General features: G+C 37.4%; 1 protein-coding gene across 1 annotated transcript in view; it reads left to right on the plus strand.

The window, feature by feature from the left end:
• The window catches only part of LOC125124706 (uncharacterized), a 92,253-nt gene that overhangs the window by 28,077 nt on the left and 44,178 nt on the right, over nucleotides 1–19,998 (plus strand). The window contains exon 4 of the mRNA XM_047774732.1: nucleotides 19,172–19,279. Coding sequence (XP_047630688.1) covers nucleotides 19,172–19,279 — 108 coding nt within the window. The remainder of the gene's footprint in view (nucleotides 1–19,171; nucleotides 19,280–19,998) is intronic.

The raw sequence follows: 19,998 nt of genomic DNA on the forward strand, positions 1-19,998 counted from the left end.
GTGGCTCAGATCCCACGTTGCTGTGGCTGTGGCCTAGGTTGGTGGCTGCAGCTCTGATTCAGCCCCTAGCCTGGGAACCTCCATATGCCATGGGTGTGGCCCTGAAAAGCAAAAAAAAAAAAAAAATTCCCCAAGTAATTTTATTATTATTATTATTATTTTTGTCTTTTTGCTATTTCTTGGGCTGCTCCCACGGCATATGGATGTTCCCAGGCTAGGGGTCTAATCGGAGCTGTAGCCACTGGCCTACGCCAGAGCCACAGCAACACAGGATGCGAGCTGCGTCTGCAACCTACACCACAGCTCACGGCAACGCCGGATCCTTAACCCACTGAGCAAGGGCAGGGACTGAACCCTCAACCTCATGGTTCCTAGTCGGATTCGTTAACCACTGCGCCACGACGGGAACTCCTCCCCAAGTAATTCTAATGCACAGCACCCGTTGTGAAGCTAACATGTGGTTGCTGGCCCAGTAGCATTAGCACCCCGTAGGTGCTTGTAGAAAATGTAGAATCTGGGGCCCCTTCCTAGTCCAGTTGAATCAGAAAGTTGAACGTATCCTCCCCACCTACAGCAATCTGTGCTTGTTTCAACAAGCCTTTTTGGTAAATCTAATGCACTTTAAAGTTTGGAACCTTTGCTATAAACAGCTCAAAACTGTTAAAAGCTTCTAAGAATTTTTATCTGAAAAGAGAATTCTAGTACATGTGTGAGGAACTTTAGGAACAAAACAGAGGTAAAAGCTGCTACCCTTTCAGGATCATGAGGGTGGAAAAATGGGGCTAAGAGCAGTGAATATAGGAATGGTGGGAGGTCATAGACTCAGGGGACATTTCAGAGACAGAAGTGGTGGAATTTTGTGATTGTGGGAACTGTGGAATCCAGTTATCCAGGGGAGAACTGGGTAAAAAGAAAAAGTTTCTCTCTGGGTTGATAAAGCCATGTCATTAAATAAAGTAGAAATACCTTTAGAAAGTGTAAGCCTAGAGAAAATGAGAAAAGTATAGAATATGAGGTACCTTTAAGTATCCAAGAGATGTCTTGCCTAGTTAAAAATTTGGTTCCAGAACTTTCAAAGCAAATGGGGATGGGGGTATGGTCCTTGGAGTCCTCACTTTGATATTTTACATTTTCTGAATCATTCATTCTGCAGGCTATATATGCACTGAAAAAATTTGTTTTTAAACATGTCCATTTCATTTCAGATTGAACCAAAGATGATGCATTTTAAAAAGTCTATAATCTCTCATATTTGTATCATTTATGTAAGTTATTTTTAGTAATTAAGAGATGGTAGAATATGTTAGCAAAATTATAGGAAAACAAAAGCTGCTTTTTATAAATTTACTCCTCCAATCTTGTGTTAAGTACACACCAAACACATTCATTTTCAGATAAAGAACTAAGATGGGAAATAATAAATTTCTCATTGCAGTTATTAAAGGAGGCAGTTTAGTGTCATGATTAAGCCTACATGTCCTGGAGTCAACTGAGTCCCATCCACTTAGAGGAGGTCCAACTTGGGACATTGTGCTTTGGTTTCCTCATCTGTGAAATTGTGCTGTGCTTTGGTTTCCTCATCTGTGAAATTGCTAACTTGATATTACCCATCTTATAGGGTTTTTTGTAAGCATTGACTGAGTTAGTATTTGTAATAGCACTTTGAAAATAGGTTAGCATTTAGTTAGTGATCTGTAATTGTAAGTTCTTATTAATATTGAAAAAAATTTTTCTCACTGTCTCCTTAGTCTTATTTTCTAAATTGCTGCTACTGATAGTTTCTGAGTGTTTTTTATGTTATTTCTGTCAGCTTTATGAACTTCTGAACATTGAGGTGTGAATGATTAGAAACCATCAGATTTCTAGAAATTGAATTCTGAATCATTCATATAGAAAATGTAGATATGCACCAAAAAGTAGTGTAATTTCTAAATATATATAAATTAAAATGTACCATTTATTTATTTATTTATTTATTGCTTTTTAGTGCTGCACCTGCAGCATATGGAATTTCCCAGGCTAGGGGTTGAAATGGAGCTGCACTTGCCAGCCTATGCCACAAGCACAGCAACACAGGATCTGAGCCACATCTGTGACCTATACCACAGCTGTGGTATGCTGGATCCTTAACCCACTGAGCGAGGCTCCAGGGATTGAACCCACATCTCTTGGATAGGATACTAGTTGGGTTCATAACCTGCTGAGCCACAATGGGAACTCCCATACCTTTTGATTTTGACACATTCAGGGTTTTTGGCTCAAAGTTGAGAGTTAGGAACTAGGCTCCAAATTCTTTACATTTTTAAGTCGTATTTCATTAGTCCTCATTCTGAACATAGTCAATTGCAAATCAATAATTTACTCTGAACAAGAATAAATAAATTACTACTCTTTTGATGCATAGTATAAAGGTCAAGAATATAGCATAACAGTTTCTACATCAAAAGTTATATAAAGGAAATCTACCAAGCAACATGAAACTATAATTAGTAGTAACAAAAGTAATTCCCAGTTGATATATTTGACCCTTACCGTACAGTGAGATGAAGATAGTCCCTCTGGAAGCATCTTAGATTTGTAAATTAAGACTGTTCTTCACCACTCTTGAGTTATAATGATCTGGATTTCACTTAAAATCTTCCCTTGGTTTAGAAAACATTATGCTGGTGTCAAGGCCAAAGAGATATGCTTCGTCTATAACATTTTACTTCTCCTCAAAATAGTTTTATTATCCAAAGTTTCCAACCCGTTTCGATTGGGGTTAGAACAGGTAGCAGAGGAATAGATGTAGTTTAGGATTCTATGTCTAGGCCCTGTCAGACCCACAGAGCTCTTGTAACTTGGGCATGTGTCTAGGCAGGTTCTAAATACAGCTAACACTGTTTGGTGCTACTTGGAGTTCTTATGTTCTGGGAATGGCCCGTGGCTGGGACAAATTTCCTAGGCTCAGTGACAGGTATTGAAAATATGCCACTTTATGCTCTAAGTGTCTAACATCCACCCCAACAAGATCCCAATCATCTTTACTCCTGGAAGGAAACTGTTGTGCACCTCTCAGCAAGGAAATCATATTCCATGATACTCTTGTGGGAGGGCAGTTGCTGTTTCAGAGGTGTGGATTCCCTGGTGAATGAATGGAAATATGTCAGGCTTTACCTAGATTAAAAATTAATGTTGGATGTTCTTAGGAATAGTAGGTATTTCCAGTATCTCTCTATAGCTCCCCATCTAAGAAATTGGAATTCTCTAAGTCATGATTTAGCATGTATATAGTAAATGCATAAATCAGGATTTATTAAACAATGCAGTTATATAGACATTTCAAGGTAGCTACAATCATTGGACCCTAGTAACAGAAATCGTATGTTTGATGTCTTAGGTGAGAAATGAATAGATATGAAGTAATTTTCTCTTATAATTTAATTACATAATTCAGTCTACTTTAAACTGTTTGTTAACAAAATGTGGCAATTTATGTACTAAAGGTAAAAACTTATAATAAGAAACTGCCTACATACTTTACTTAAAGGGTAATTACCCTTATATACTCTGTAGCTCACCAGCTTTGATGAAGGTGGTAGTGAGTTATTATGGTCTTTACTTTGTCAGAAAGACTTTAATAACTTCATCATGCCACTGATGTCTTAAAATTATGGATTGTATGCAGGTATAATAACTCTCTTTTCGATAGGAACTACATTTCTCTTTTCAAGTGGCCGGTAATTTACAGTTAGGGCTTCGGAGATGCTGACTTTGCATCTCTAGATTATTTCTCTGCTCACAACAACAATGAAATGCCCTATTCATATTTACATAATTTTTGAAAACTACTCATTAATGTGAGTGGACTCCTCACATATTACAATTTTAAAATAAGGGGTATTCTTCTATAACATTACTGAGTAACAGATGATCAGACCTATATTATGGGCTAACTGTGTTACATCTGATTTTTATGATGGTATGAAGTTAGATGTGTTGAGGGAAGTTCATAATGTTTTCTGAAACATATTGCTTTGTTTTTATTTCGGTTGGCTTGAATTATTCCCATTAAGTGACTAAATTTGAGCATTGTGGTGACATTATTAAAATAAGTATGTGTTATCAGAAAGTGAGAGATAAGATGTGTTAATAGTTGGAGGGGAACATATCGGCTGTAAGAACAGAATGGTTTGGAGGTTAATTGCCCTGATGGTTGATACTCAAGAGCAGAGGCTAGAGGTGTGGGGAAACAGGAAGAATATTTATAGATGACATTACCAAAGAGCAGTGCATTCTGCTAGAGGGAAGTTGGCTAACAGTGGCATTATTGGGAGATTCTCCTCTGGCAGTTCCACTTTGGGATATATTCTCAATTTGAAAGCAGACGCTTGAATGGGTATTTGTACAGCAGTGGAGTAATATTCACAGTAGCCAAAAGGTGGAAATAACCCAAATGTCCATCAGTGGGTGAATGGATAACCATAGTGTGTTATGTCCATACAATGAAATACTACTTAGTATTAAAAAGAATGAGGAATTCCCAATGTGGCTCAGTGGAAATGAATCTGACTAGCATCCATGAGGATGCAGGTTCGATCCCTGGCCTTTCTCAGTAGGCTAAGAATCCAGCGTTGCCGTGAGCTATGGTGTAGGTTTCAGATACAGCTGAGATCTGGCATTGTGACATAGGCCAGTAGCTACAGCTCCATTTTGATTCCTGGCCTGGGAACCTCCATGTGCCGTGGCTGCGTCCCTAAAATTAAAAAAAAAAAAAGTCAAAGAAAAAAGAGAATGAAATTCTGACACATGCTGCAGTATGGATGAACCTTAAAGACAATATGCTGAGTGAAAGAATCCAGACACAAAAGGACAAATATTTTATGATTCCATTTACATTTGCATGAGGTACCTAGAGTGGTCAACGTCATAAAGATAGAAAATAGAATGATGGTTGACCAGGACTGGGTAGGTGGGGGTAGAGAATGGGCAACATTGTTTAATGGGTGCAGTGTTTCAGTTATCCAAGATGAAAAAGTTCTCAAGATGGATCGTGAAGATGAAAAAGTTTTGAAGATGGATCGTGGTGATGATTGCATGACTGTGAATGTACTTAATAATACTGAGCTGTGCACCTAAAAATGGTTAAAAAGATGCATTTATGTTATGTATATTTTACTACAATAATAAAAGCAAAACTTACTAAAATGGTATTATAAAGTAATAAAATTCTTCCAGTTAGAGAACAAACTAATAAGACAAACATAAGGGTGAGATAATTATTCACATTCATAAATATTCAGTAGTTGTCGTTACACTAAATTTGGAAAAAATACAGTTTCTGTAGCTTGTATATAATACGGGGAATGATTTTCCCATATTCACAAATTTTTCTTTCACTTTTTGACATCATTCTTGGAACATTGAAGATGCTCAGTAAATATTTGTTGATTGATATTTGTTTATTCAGGAAATTATAGCTTCATGTGCAAAATAATGAGCCTGACTAACTCATTAAGCCTACTCAGTGAACAGGTAGAAAATATAACTTTTTTTCTTTTATATATAATTTTTTTTATTTTCCCACTGTACAGCAAGGGGGTCAGGTTATCCTTACATGTATACATTACAATTACATTTTTTCCCCCAGCCTTTCTGTTGCAACATGAGTATCTAGACAAAGTTCTCAATGCTATTCAGCAGGATCTCCTTGTATATCTATTCTAGCTTGTGTCTGATAAGCCCAAGCTCCCGATCCCTCCCACTCCCTCCCCCTCCCATCAGGCAGCCACAAGTCTCTTCTCCAAGTCCATGATTTTCTTTTCTGAGGAGATGTTCATTTGTGCTGGATATTAGATTCCAGTTATGAGTGATATCATATGGTATTTGTCTTTGTCTTTCTGGCTCATTTCACTCAGTATGAGATTCTCTAGCTCCATCCATGTTGCTATAAATGGCATTATGTCATTCTTTTTTGTGGCTGAGTAGTATTCCATTGTGTATATAGACCACCTCTTCCGAATCCAATCCTCTGTCGATGGACATTTGGGTTGTTTCCATGTCTTGGCTATTGTGAATAGTGCTGCAATGAACATGCGGGTGCACGTGTCTCTTTTAAGTAGAGTTTTGTCCGGATAGATGCCCAAGAGTGGGATTGCGGGGTCATATGGAAGTTCTATGTATAGATGTCTAAGGTATCTCCAAACTGTTCTCCATAGTGGCTGTACCAGTTTACATTCCCACCAACAGTGCAGGAGGGTTCCCTTTTCTCCACAGCCCCTCCAGCACTTGTTATTTGTGGATTTATGAATGATGGCCATTCTGACTGGTGTGAGGTGATATCTCATGGTAGTTTTGATTTGCATTTCTCTTATAATCAGCGATGTTGAGCAGAAAATATAACTTTTAAAATACAGGCATTCAAAAATGTAGTTATGATATACTAGATTATGGGAACTAATATATCTTAGTTATTATAAAATATGCCACACTTTTTTGTTTATATAAAAACAAGATTGATATTATCTCACGAAATGGACAGGTATTTGCCTGAAAGACTGCCTCTCTGATCAGTAACACCGTTTTCCCCATATTATAGCTGTGCAAAGATAGCAGTGGATCTTGTGGCTGTGTTTGTGCTTATTTTACTATGTTAATAGCTTCTTCACCTAAGCCTCTGGTTCTTATGAGGGTAACTTGGCTCTTACTCTGGGATCCAAGTGGTGGGGTGGGAAACCTTTCTAAATAGTATGGTATTAGGTTATCTTATGTTGCTTCACATGGCTGCTTTTGCTGGGTAGAGAAGTGGTGCCACTCTCTTCCTTTCTGTGAGCAGAGTCTGTTTCAAACCTCTTATAGGAAAACTCTTTTCTTTCTTTTTCTTTCTTTCTTTTTTTTTTTCTTTTTGCCATTTCTTGGGCCGCTCCCACGGCATATGGAGGTTCCCAGGCTAGGAGTTGAATAGGAGCTGTAGCCGCTGGATCCAAGCTGCGTCTGCAACCTACACCACAGCTCACGGCAACACTGGATCCTTAACCCTCTGAGCAAGGCCAGGGATCGAACCTGAAACCTCATCGTTCCTAGTCGGATTCGTTAACCACTGCGCCATGACGGGAACTCCTATTTTCATTATTCTGAGCAGTGTTAATCTAGTTATCAGAAATTGAGTATCACCTGTATTAGAGCTAATACAGTTAAATTTTTATGAGTAAATATGTTTCTCATCCCCTCATTGTTTCTTGAATTATATTTTTTGATTTTGAAATATTGGCAAGTGCAAAAAAAAAAAAACACAAAAGCGAGAGTATTTTTAAAATTAACCATTATGATTCAGAGAGAGGCACTGATACCATTTGTTTGCATGTCAGCAACTCTAAGTGTTCTGTCCATGTGTATTTGCACACACGCAGAGATACAAAACAGGGAGGCAGAAAATTAGGATTGCAATCATTATTCTGTCTTATAACCTGCACATTTTTTCACTGAGCATTAAAAAGTGAACATTATCTCATTCTGTAAATATTCTTTTACAGCTGCTTTCTAAGTAGCTGCATTTCCTTCTATTTTATGCCTGTACCAATCCTCTACTACTAGGATTTTAGAATATCATTCTTTCTTGCTATTATAAGTGATACTGTGATGAAAGTACTTTAAGATGAATCTTTGGCCTATCTCTGTTTATTTTTTAAAAATAAATCCCTAGACGGAGTTCCCGACGTGGTGCAGTGGAAACAAATCTGACTAGGAACCGTGAGGTTGCCGGTTCGATCCCTGGCCTCGCTCAGTGGGTTAAGGATCTGGTGTTGCTGTGAGCTGTGGTGTAGGTCGTGGATGCAGTTTGGATCTTGCATTGCTGTGGCTGTGGTATAGGCCAGCAGCTGTAGCTCTGATTCGACCACTAGTCTGGGAACCTCCATATGCCATGAGTTCGGCCTTAAAAAGCGATCAATCAATCAATCCCTGGAGGAGTTCCCTCATGGCTTAGCGGATTAAGGATCTGTCATGGTCACTGTTGTGGCTCTGATTACAGCAGTGGCATGGGTTCCATCCTTGGCTCAGGAACTTTCGTATGCCATGAAATAAAATTAGGTAAAAGGCTATGAACATTTGAAAAGTCTTTTGATATATATGTGCCAAATTGTCTTTCAGAAAGACTGCAGGTTTATACTTCTATAGTGGTCTATATGAGAACACCCATCGCCCATCCTGGAATTAGTTTGATTTTCTTTTTTTTTTTTGTCTTTCTAGGGCCGCACCTGTGGCCTATATAGGTTCCCAGGCTAGAAGTCCAATCAGAGCTGTTGCTGCCGGCCTATGCCACAGCCACAGCAACACCAGATCTGAGCAACATCTGCGACCTACACCACAGCTCAGGGCAATGCCAGATCCTTAACCCACTGAGGGAGGCCAGGGATCGAACCCGCAACCTCATGGTTACAAGTAGGATTCATTAATGCCACACCACCATGAACTTCTGATTTTTTTTTTAATGCAAATTTGAGAAGTGAAAGATTGTGATTATTTATTTTAATTTGCATTGGTGTTTGAAAATTTTTATATGTTTAGCATCTGCATTTCTACATTTTGTGGTTAATCTGATGTGTTCCTCTTTTCTGTTTGTAAGGTCTATTTATGTTTTAAAGATATTAACTTGGTTATGTATTTCTTTTGCAACAACTACTTTTTTTCTTAGTGGATTTTTCTGTTTTCAGCATTTTGCCAATTGTTACCAAGGGAAAAGAATAAGATAAAATAAAACAAACCTTTTAAATAGATGACTTAACTCTGTTCTTGGTATGTTTCTGAATGCAAGATTTAAGGTAAATTACCTTCCTTCAGCCTCGGGTGAGAAAAGCTTACTTACCTTGTCAGTTAGTTGTAAAGCATTCAGTCTTATGATAGGTAACCAGATAACTTCAGATAGCTTGTCTCTAGAATGTTAACTAGGAAGTGCTAGAAGTTTCTTGAAGGAAAGTGTAGCTTTGGTGAAGCAAAGTATAGCCTCGGTGAACATTTCCATGTGGGTGTGCTCCATTATACCAAGTATTGCTGAAACACAATAGCAGTTGACTTGTTTTACTGGGTGATATGCAAACAGGGAGAGAAGTTGAGAAGTTGTACCCATCCAAATAAGGAAGATAATAATGAGTTGGTTATTGAGTATTTCTTATAGCAGAGTGAGCAATTCTATGGCCCTTTTTTTTTCCATAAATGGAGATTAGAACTATTTATTGTTTGGGAGTTATAATTTGTATTTAAACATAATATTATGGAATTTAAGAAATTCACTTCAGACATATCAAATTTAACATTGATGTGTGTGTGTATGTATATATGTGTGTGTGTGTATATATGTATATATATATGGGTTTGTGTATGTTTGAGGAGATGGGAGGTGACAAAAGTAATGCCAAAAATCATAATATGGAGAAAAATATTACTGCTAAAGGAAATTTTTATTGTCCTAAATTATCCACCAATTCAATAGTGATAGGTGGCATGTGATAAGACTATAAGGTTATTTTCAAAACAAGCTTTTACCAAGTTCCAGGAAATGAATGTGTTTGTACAAAAACCACTGGGCAATTGCACAAGCCTTTTTATCTGTTTACCGAACAACTGACTGTTAAGATCTCTTTGGTTGCATAAGCTTTCAAAGGCATATAATACATGGTCACCCCTTTGCCACTGATTAGCATTATGAAGAATTTGAATGAAACTAGTGTACTAATAAGTACTAAATAATTTTATGGCAAATTTAGTTTTCGTAATTTGAAATCTCTTTTAAATACACTCTAGGTGCTCCTGATCTAAAGGAGCGCTACAAACTATAATTTTGTCAAGTGAAGAATTTGTAACACCTAATTACCATCAGTTTATTTTTTCCTGCAAATCAGAATACACTTCACAGTTTTTGAGGCTTATGGTAGTTTCACACTGTTTGATAATTTGATTTTGAGCAGAAAATGTGCTTTCTTGAGCCATTTTAGAAAAAAAAGTAACATGAAAGTCTCTGGCAGCAGATAAGAGTGTTACCAAGTATAGTTTAGTGTTAATCAAGTAACATGGAAATAATTTTTTTTCTCTAAAAAAAAAAACTCTTCTTCGTCATTATGGTTAGTCAGGAGTCTTGGTCTTCATAGGAACAGAATATATACTTTTTTTGTTTCTGCACTAGAATAATGTCTTAGACCTATTTTTCCTCTCTTCCTTTTAAAATTATGTAAAATAACTTCTCTGGCCTTACGGATTTTTTTCTAGAACACCTGATTCTTTGCTTTTAAAATTTCTAGAAACACATAGATACATATTTAAATATGTGTATAAATTAAAATCTAAAGTATTTGTGCTTTTCTGTTTTTAATTTTTTAATCAAAAGCTTCTTATAAATGGAAATTTTAAAAAATTTGAAACTATTAGAAAATCTTTTAACAATTTGGTGAATGCAAATATATATATGAATATATATATATTATGTACTTGAGTTAGGTACATAAGTACTGATTTTAAAGCTCAAATAACAGTGATATAATATCTTTTCTCATTTAAAAAACCGAACTAGTAAAAGATTTTAAAAGGATTTTGAAAATGTTGAGTAATTATAGCAACATGTTTATCCTAGACATATACAAACTTTATCAATTTTGTAAAGTGATTGGAGTTAGTAGAATATTTTTACATTTATAACTTAAAAGTTCAGGCGTTTCCTTTGTGGGTCAGTAGAAACAAACTCGACTAGTATCTATGAGGATGTCAGTTTGATCCCTGGCCTTGCTCAGTAGATTAAGGATCTGGCATTGCTGTGAACTCTGGTATAGGTCACAGACATAGCTCGGATCGGATCTGGCATTGCTGGGGCTATGGCATAGGCTGGCAGCTATAGTTCTGATTCAACCCTCAGCCTGGAAGTTTCCATATGTCACAGGTGTACTCCTAAAAAGACAAAAAAAAAAAAAAAACTTAAAACTTTGAAATTCAGCAATATGTGGAACATATTGTATATGTTGTATTATATTGACTGGAGACTTTCTGGTTTACCAAATTTGATGCATATTTCCTTCTTTTTTTAGCTCATTAAACATATTCATATACCCACTAACTTCTTTATTGGGGAATTTTAAGTAAAATTCATTATTTATACTTTTGAATTTAGAATGTACTTGAAGTAGTTTATCCTTGGCCAGTTGCCCCTTGAGACTCTATTTTATAAAGCTAATTTAAATGATTACTGAAAGGTGAATTACTATTACTGGTTATCTTCTATTTTTGGTGTATTGAGGGTCAAGCAGCCCTAACCATGATGATTGGGTTCCATGGAAGTGAGGAGGAGACAGGACATCATCTCAGTGAAAGAAGGGTCAGGAGGGTCAGTCTGGAGCAAAGGTGTGATTTGAGCAGGTGGAAATGGATGTTTTCCTGGAATGAATTGGCAGGAGTAGGTGCTGACCAATTTAGGTATGTTTCTGACCAACTGAAGGGAGGAATTATTAAACCCAGGGCTGAACAAAGCATTTCAAGCATTTTGTAAGATGTGATTAAACCAAGGGAGTTTTCTTTCCTACTTTAAAATCAGAGAGAAGATTATCAAAGTAAACTTTTAGGAAAAATTTAATTTTTGTGGAAAACTGAAGCCACTTTGATAAAATATAAAATTTAGTAAAATTTATAATTATTAGTGAGGTTATTCCCCACCAAAAAATTATTATGTGTATAATTCTTCTTCATTCTTCAACTGTTTATTCTATACCAGTTACTATAGAGGATGGAAACCCAATTGTATATAAGTTGAAAGCAAAAAAAAAAAAAAAAATTAAAGATTGTTAGCTTTAAAAATACTATTTATGGATCATGTAAAATGTAAATATGAACACTCTGTGGTTAATTTTTTGCTTGATAACCATGTACTTTGAAATGTGGCAGCATCTTTCATGAGATTCATAAGCCCCAGGACCACTGTGGTTTTTATTTAAGGTTATGTGGCTTTTCTTAAAATCAAATAAGTGTTTAGCTGGTTCCTTCAATCATCAAGTAAAAGAAGGTACAGAAAAGTGACTGGAAAGGGAGAAGTGTTTTCCTTCCCTAATACATTCTGTTAGCTCTCTTCTGTTTCTGTCCTTCTCTGCACATCCTTAGATAAAGCTCAGAACTTACTGAAATCTTTGTGGGAACCAAATGAGACATGAAGAAAAGTTTACAACTGCTGTCTGACCTCTAATACTAGCAGTGCTCAATTTTTTGTGTACCACTAACACTTTAAAAGTGCTTATCAGAGCAACTCTTTACTGCCTTAATTTGTGTGTACAGATTGCTGTTAGTATTGCTACTATCTGTTTTGTATCAGGCTTGCTAGCTAATTTCCTTGTTTATTAGCTAAGTGATTTTCTTAATGGCTACTCTTTTGACAAACAAAGACATCTTAGAAGCTCTCCAGGGGAAAACTGAGTTTGAAATATCATGGTGAAAGGGATAAGGAATATCTGTATTCATGCTGCTGCTGTTTTATTGATGTGGGAGAAAATCTGGTGATTGACCTTGATTCTTGACTGAAGTCACAAAAATATGCATAATTTGGCATTTATCCATAAAACAAATAGCAACAGTCTCCAGTTAAAGCAGAGATTCAGTTTCCTTTGTTTTGGGTGTGCAAAAGGAAATCTTTTCCAACCTTATTATCAGTGGGTTTATTGAATTTTTTCCTGACATATTTCAGATACCCTATTTCAACAGAAGCATTTTGTTTGAATACATATTTTATTAACCAAGAGTTATTTTTAATTTTTATTGGAAGATTTAGAGGCCTGCAATGTTGTTTTTAAGGAAGAAATGTCTTTTTGTTAAGAAATCCAACTACCCAATGGCATCAACAAAAACTCCTGTGATCCATTAATAGATTTTTGGATTAGAGTCCCTGGAAGGGACATTGGCATTATTTGGGGCACCAGTTTAAGATTTCTTATAAGCAGGTTTAGATTGGCTCAGGTGGGTGAGAGAAACGCCAGTGAAGCCGGAAATTCTAGAGCCAACTCCACAGTGAGCCCACTGACACCTTGCGAGGTTAGTCATCAGAGGTTAACCTGGGTCCCTGTTAGGAACCAGGTTTATAGGTAAGTAGTCTAGGACTCTTTTTTTTTTTTTTTGTCTTTTTGCCATTTCTTGGGCAGCTCCTGCGGCATATGGAGGTTCCCAGGCTAGGGGTCTAATCGGCGCTGTAGACACCGGCTTACGCCAGAGCCACAGCAACGCGAGATCTGAGCCGTGTCTGCGACCTATACCACAGCTCATGGCAATGCTGGATCCTTAACACACTGAGCAAGGTCAGGGATCGAACCCGTAACCTCACAGATGCTAGTCGGATTCATTAACCACTGAGCCACAACGGGAACTCCAGTATAGGACTCTTACAGACCTATCTCTGCCCCTCCAGCCCGTGAATCTGAATCTGACATGGTACCAAAATGTGTGTTTATCCAACAGTTGTGATCTCAGAGCTTGGACAGTGACATTGGGTGTTTGCAGTTCCACACAGCGGGAATCCATCTTTCATTTTTGTTAAGTTTTGTTGAAGTATACTTAATTTACAAGGTTGTGATAATGGCTGTTGTACAACAAAGTGACCCAATCATACATATACGCATATCCATTCTCTCTCAGATTCTTTTCCCAAATAGATTATCACAGAATACTGGGTGGAATTCTTTGTGCTATATAGCAGGTCCCTGTTGGCCAATTGTTCCATATACCTCAGTGTGCATATGCCAACCCAAACCCCCATTCCATCCCTCCCACTCACCCCCCACCTGTCCCCTTTGGTAACTATAAGTTTTTCAAAGTCTGTGAGGCTTTTTCTGTTTCAATATCATAGGATGTTTGTCTCTCACGGTCTGAGTAACTTCACTTATATGATAGTTTCTAGGTCTATTCATGTTGCTGTGAATGGCATTATTTCATTCTTTTTTATGGCTGAGTGGTCCATTTTTATATGTACCACATCTTTATCCATTCCTCCGTTGATGGACCTTTAGGTTGCTTCCATGTCTTGGCTATTGTAAATAGTGCTACAGTGAACAGTGGGGTGCATGTATCTTTTAGAATTATGATTTTTTCTATAGATAGTTGCCCAGAAGTGAGATTGCTTGTTCATATGATAGTTTTGTTTTTAGTTTTTTAAGGAGCCTCCATAGTGTTTTCCACAGTGGTTGCACCAATTTACATTCCTACCAACAGTGAAAAGAGGGCTCCCTTTTCTCCACACCCTCTCCAGCATTTATTCTTTGTAGGCTTTTTGACGATAGCCATTCTCGATGGTGTAAGGTGGTACCTCATAGTAGTTTTGATTTGCACTTCTCTAATAATTAGTGATGTTAAGCATCTTTTCATGTGTTTTTTTGGTGAGAAAATTTGAACTTCCCTAATTTTTGGAGTCATCTTTGTTCTTGCAAATTGGGCTACAATTCTGTTACCTTTTTATTTTGTTAAGCACCACAGTCAACAAATAAGATTAGAGGAAATAGTGAAAGAGAAAGCATCTCTCCATCCTTTCATTTGACTCTCCTTATACTTTGCCCTTTTTATTTTCTTTCTCTTGGATTCCCCATCCTGTTCAGGACTTCACATTCTATAAATTATGTTGCCCTCATTGAAGAGTAGCTACCTGCTCTTTGTATAACCATGAGCAAATTACTTAACCTCTTGGTGCCTTGATATCCTTACTTGTAAGGTGGCCATAGGATGTTACCTATGTCATAAAGTTGTTCTGAGGACCAAAAACATTAAGATGCATCAAGCACTTAACTTAGTACCTGGTTGCACAAAGTGCCAAGTGGCCAGTTATCTAATAATTGCCAATAGGTTTTATTAATAGAAAAATTATAGAGAGCCATACATTTCATTGCCAAGTTTCAAAATGCTAAACAGGATATATTTGTGAATTATTTTTGATGCTCAATAGCATAGGGACTCCTTTTTTGCTTCTTTTACTCAAATAGACTTGTAGAATGTCTTAAAGATACAAAAGAATTATTGGATCAGTCCTCAGAAGACTGTTGAATGCTAAGAGAGGATGTCTTGAGAATCCCAGAAATCATATTGAGTCTATTACTTTTATAAGAAAAGGAGACAGGGAGTTCCCGTCGTGGTGCAGTGGTTAACAAATCCAACTAGGAACGATGAGGTTGCAGGTTCGATCCCTGGCCTTGCTCAGTGGGTTAAGGATCCGGCGTTGCCGTGAGCTGTGGTGTAGATTGCAGATGCGGCTCGGATCCCGAGTTGCTGTGGCTGTGGCGTAGGCTGGCGGCTACAGCTCCGATTAGACCCCTAGCCTGGGAACCTCCATATGCTGTGGGAGCGGCCGAAGAAATGGCAAAAAAAAAAAAAAAAAAAAGAGAGAGAGAGACAGTAATAGCCATGTAGTGTTGAGGTGGTTGCCTATTTTGACTTTTTTTTTTTGGTGGGGTGGAGGTTTTTTTTTTTTTTTTTTTTTTTTTTTTTGTGGCCACATGGCATATGGAAGTTCCCAGGCTAGGGGTCGAATTGGAGCCAGAACTGCTGGCCTACGTCACAGCCACAGCAACACGGGATCTGAGCCATGTCTGCAACCTACACTACAGCTCATGGCAGTGACCCATTGAGCATGGCCAGGGATATAACCCACGTCCTCATATATACTAGTCAGGTTCGTTACCACTGAGCCCAGTAGAAACTCCCAGGTGGTTGCCTATTTTATGTATTCATTTCTCTCATAGTAGGCACAGTATTTTATCTAATGTGAATATTCTAAATTATGTGACCATTATTAAATAATGTCTATGACATTAATATTCATTAATTTCTGCCATGGTACGTGTATTTCTTTTTGAGGCATCGCATTTTTAAACATTTAGAATACAACCTCACCCATTTTACTTTGAGAATACTATATGTGAAATAATTTTGAAGGACATTTTATTTTCTTGTATATATTTTCAGCAGGTGGCTAATGGCTTTTGACCTGCTGTAGCAGCATGCAGAACTGAATGTCTGAATATTTTTTTAAAAGCTGCATTTTCATTTTGCATAATGAAGCACAGTAATTCTTTTTGAGATTGCCTTGCATATTTTTCCTAGTAGATGTTGATGGAGACGTGTAAGTTTGGCAAGAGAGAGAAGAGAAAATTGTGATGTTCCAGTATTTAGGTTTGAAGAGTATTTAAATATATTCATATTGGTAAATATAAGTATTTTAACACATATCAGGCCTAATATACTTATAAGTTAAAAGCCATTTAAAATGCATGCTATCAACCTTCCAGTTTTCCCATATCTTTGATTCATTGTTAATGAAAAATCACACATTTTAATCCATTCACTTTTCTCCTTAGTAATTCTATTTTCTCTTGGCATTTACACAGTATATTCCATAGCCTATTTTCACACCACCTTTAAGAATTATACATACTAATAATTCTCAACTCTTGTATGAAGATGGATCGTGGCATACAGCATATAAATGACAATGATTAGTTAGGGTTCTAAGGTTAGCAATTTTAGATCATTGTCAAGTTTAGTGGTATTGGCGCAAATTTTTATACAACCACAGTCTTTGAAGTCATGTGCCACATGGTTTATACAGTGAATAATACTCTGATTCATACATAGTTGGATTTTTTAGATGAAGATATGCATCCATTAATGGTACCATCCATTAATGCTCATGGTACCTTGTGGAGTGGGTGACTGTTAGAAAATGACAATATAGAGAGTTATATTTTCTACACTGAACATATTAGAGCTGGCATTTTGCCACTGAACTATATGATGAGGGAGGAATATTGTTTGTGTGCTTTGCATTTAAGCCTTAATTTCTGAGGCTGAGTTCTAATTTTATTTATTCCCTCAGGTAATTACTGGCTCTCAGAATGCAAAAGAAGTATATTATTGGATTTATTTAAATGGTTAAGCTTGTATCATAGCTGTCCTTTCTTTAAATTTAGGCACTAAAATTTCTCACACATCAAAGTAGCTTGTGATTCTCATTTGTGGTGAGAGAGCTAATCATCTTTCTACAGTGCTTTGAAGTTAGCTTTTCTTCTTCATCTTCTTTTCTCCGTAACCCAGCATGAGTTCATGAATAAAACTAACCACTCTGATAGGTATAGCATATTATTTCTCTTGCCTATGGCTTTTGCTAATAAAAATTCAAATTCTGGTTAGTTTGTTGGAATCAAATCAAGGTAGTCTATGGCATACTTTTCTCCTGTTGTGAAGTCTTCTCACAAAAAATAAATGGGAGGGAAAGCATGCAGTGGAGGGAAAGAACAAAGCAATTCAGGATTAAATATATTTTAGCTCTTCTGCCTATGTATTGTGTCATGTCTGTAACCTGTACAAGAGTTTTTACTTCTCATTGCCCTGGAATCCTTAAAAATAATATTCCTGTTCCTTAGGACTAAATTCCTAAACATTCCTATTCTTTAGTCAAAGTGTGTGAATTTGATGTTGTGTGGATAAGGTAACAATAACAGCAATGACAGTGACAATTTGATAAAGTCTATGTGTGTGTTTTTAAATGCAACTGGATAAGATGCTTATCAGCTGAAGAGTAGGGTTGGCGTTGAATACTAGATAGGTGGTTGGTAAAATAATTTAGAATTCTAACAGCTGCTGAAATTAAGGCAGCTTGCTTATAGATTATCTAATCTCTAAATCAAATAGGATTTGGCATTTTAACAAATAAGATTTTTTTCACCAACATCAACACAGAAAAGAATTGAGCCTGGGTGCTTCCTCAGAAAGCAGCATGTGAACTTAGAAACCAGGGAACATGCCAGAACTGAAGATTTCATCCCAAAGCCAGAGTACTTGGCCCCACTGGAAAGACCCTTAAAGTGTAATCAGGGGAAAGCAAATGAGAAGCTTATATTGCAAAACAAGTGTATATTGACTGTAGGTAGGAGAATGGTCTCAGGAGTTAGAGACACCCAGATTTGGTTCTCAGTTTTAACTACTTGAAGGCTGGTCACTTTGGGCAAATAAGTTATTCTCTCTGAGCTTCAGATTTCTTAACTATAAAATAGGGATAGTGGAGTTCCCATCGTGGCGCAGTGGTTAACAAACCCGACTAGGAGCCATGAGGTTTCGGGTTCGATCCCTGGCCTTGCTCAGTGGGTTAATGATCCGGCATTGCTGTGAGCTGTGGTGCAGGTTGCAGACGCGGCTCGGATCCTGCGTTGCTGTGGCTCTGGCGTAGGCCGGTGGCTACAGCTCCGATTAGACCCCTAGCCTGGGAACCTCCATATGCCATGAGAGCCTGCCCAAGAAATGGAAAAAAGACAAAAATAAATAAATAAAATAAAATAAAATAGGAATAGTGATGGTATCTAGTTCATATTATTTATTCTCAAAAATAAAAATATTTAAAACTCATGGTGAACAAAAAATGTCAATTCCAGAGCCTTGGAACTCTGTAACATTTTTATATTTTGCAAATAATGGGATACATTGTTGCACAGGTCCCTAGCTGGCCTCAGAATCCTGCTCAACTCAGAACACCAGGAAGCCTCCTACTATTTTGTAGATGCTGGCATGCACCATGAGACCTGTTTGTTCTCTCTGAACCAGTCCAGCCCTGCCTGACTTCCTTCTTTCTTTTTGCTGACAAGTCTCCCTACTGCAAATGTCAATTAAGTTACTTGGAAAAGTGGGAATGAAGAGATTGGTTACCCATAATCATACTGCTCAGGCACTGTGGTGGGTGCTTTACAGAAAATTGTGTTTTTAGTGAATCCCAGGTTTATATTTCCAGCTCTCTCCTCTACCTTAACCTCTATTCATTAATTAATTTGTTACTTGACTCCTTCAATTAATTGTCTAATAGGTATCTACACTTATTGCTCACTGCTCATTATCCTTCAGTCACTGTGGGCTTCTTCATGTTCCCTGTACTTTCTGAGCTCATTCCTGTCTTAAGACCTTTGTTCTTACTGATCTCTGTGCCTGGAAGACTCTGTCCTTTGATTTTATGTATCTTGCTCTTTCTCCTTATTCAAATGCCATTTCTACGAGACTAAGGTTTCTCTCTGACAACTGTATCTAAGTCATCTCCCATCTAGTCAGTTTCTTATCCCATCATCTTATGATATATTCTTCAGAGCCTTTTGCCGTGTATATAAGATTATGTTACTTATTTAATTGTGTGCTGTTTTATCTCCCAACCCAGAATGCAAGCTCCCTGAAATCAGTGGCCTTTTATGGCTTATTCAGCACTGTATTCCTGATACTTGAAACTGTACCTGGCTCAGAGGAATGCTCTCAACAACCTTCAGAGGTATGATTATTCTTTCCTTAATTTTATAGGTGACAGGAGTGATGCCCTGGGAGTTTAAGTAGCTTGCCCAAGATCACAGGGATTAGAGGTGGCAGAGCTAGAATTTAGGCCCAGTGCTGTGCTCTAAAAACCATGCCACAATGCCTTCCTTTCCTTGATTGAAGGTCAGGGACATCAGCCTGAGGGAGGGGCTGTGTTGAGTTCTTGGAACTTCCTTTGAGTCCCTGGGCCGGAAGTTGTTTCTGTGGTATTGTAAGACAAGAGCTGGTTCTGATCACTTCATCCTCTAGTATCCTTGGCTTATCTTCTCTGCCCTTTCCCTTTTCAACTCAGTGCCCAAGAAACGCATGATTAATATTTTACAAGAATGCATTCAGTCCTTTACTGCTTTGGAAAAACAATGAAACACCAGATTTTAAAGACACTCCCAAAGGGCTAGAATCCATGGTTTTGAACCCAGCTGGAATTTTCCACCTGGCTGGAGTGCTTACTTTTTATATAACGCTGTTTCTTGAGCATTTTTTATTTGACAGTGGCTATAGCTTTCTTTTTGTGAGTTTGTGTTAATAACACAGATAATTCTTTGGTTGTACTTGGTCCCTCTTGACTAGAATAGTTCCACCTCCATGTCTTTCCGCCCCATCACCCAACCCCCTTGCAAAAAGAGGTAGGGAAGCTGGGCTATTTGTATTGTTTTCATCAGACATACTATAGAATAA

This window comes from Phacochoerus africanus, chromosome 4 (assembly GCF_016906955.1).
Source record: "Phacochoerus africanus isolate WHEZ1 chromosome 4, ROS_Pafr_v1, whole genome shotgun sequence".
NCBI classification, from domain to species: Eukaryota; Metazoa; Chordata; class Mammalia; order Artiodactyla; family Suidae; genus Phacochoerus; species Phacochoerus africanus.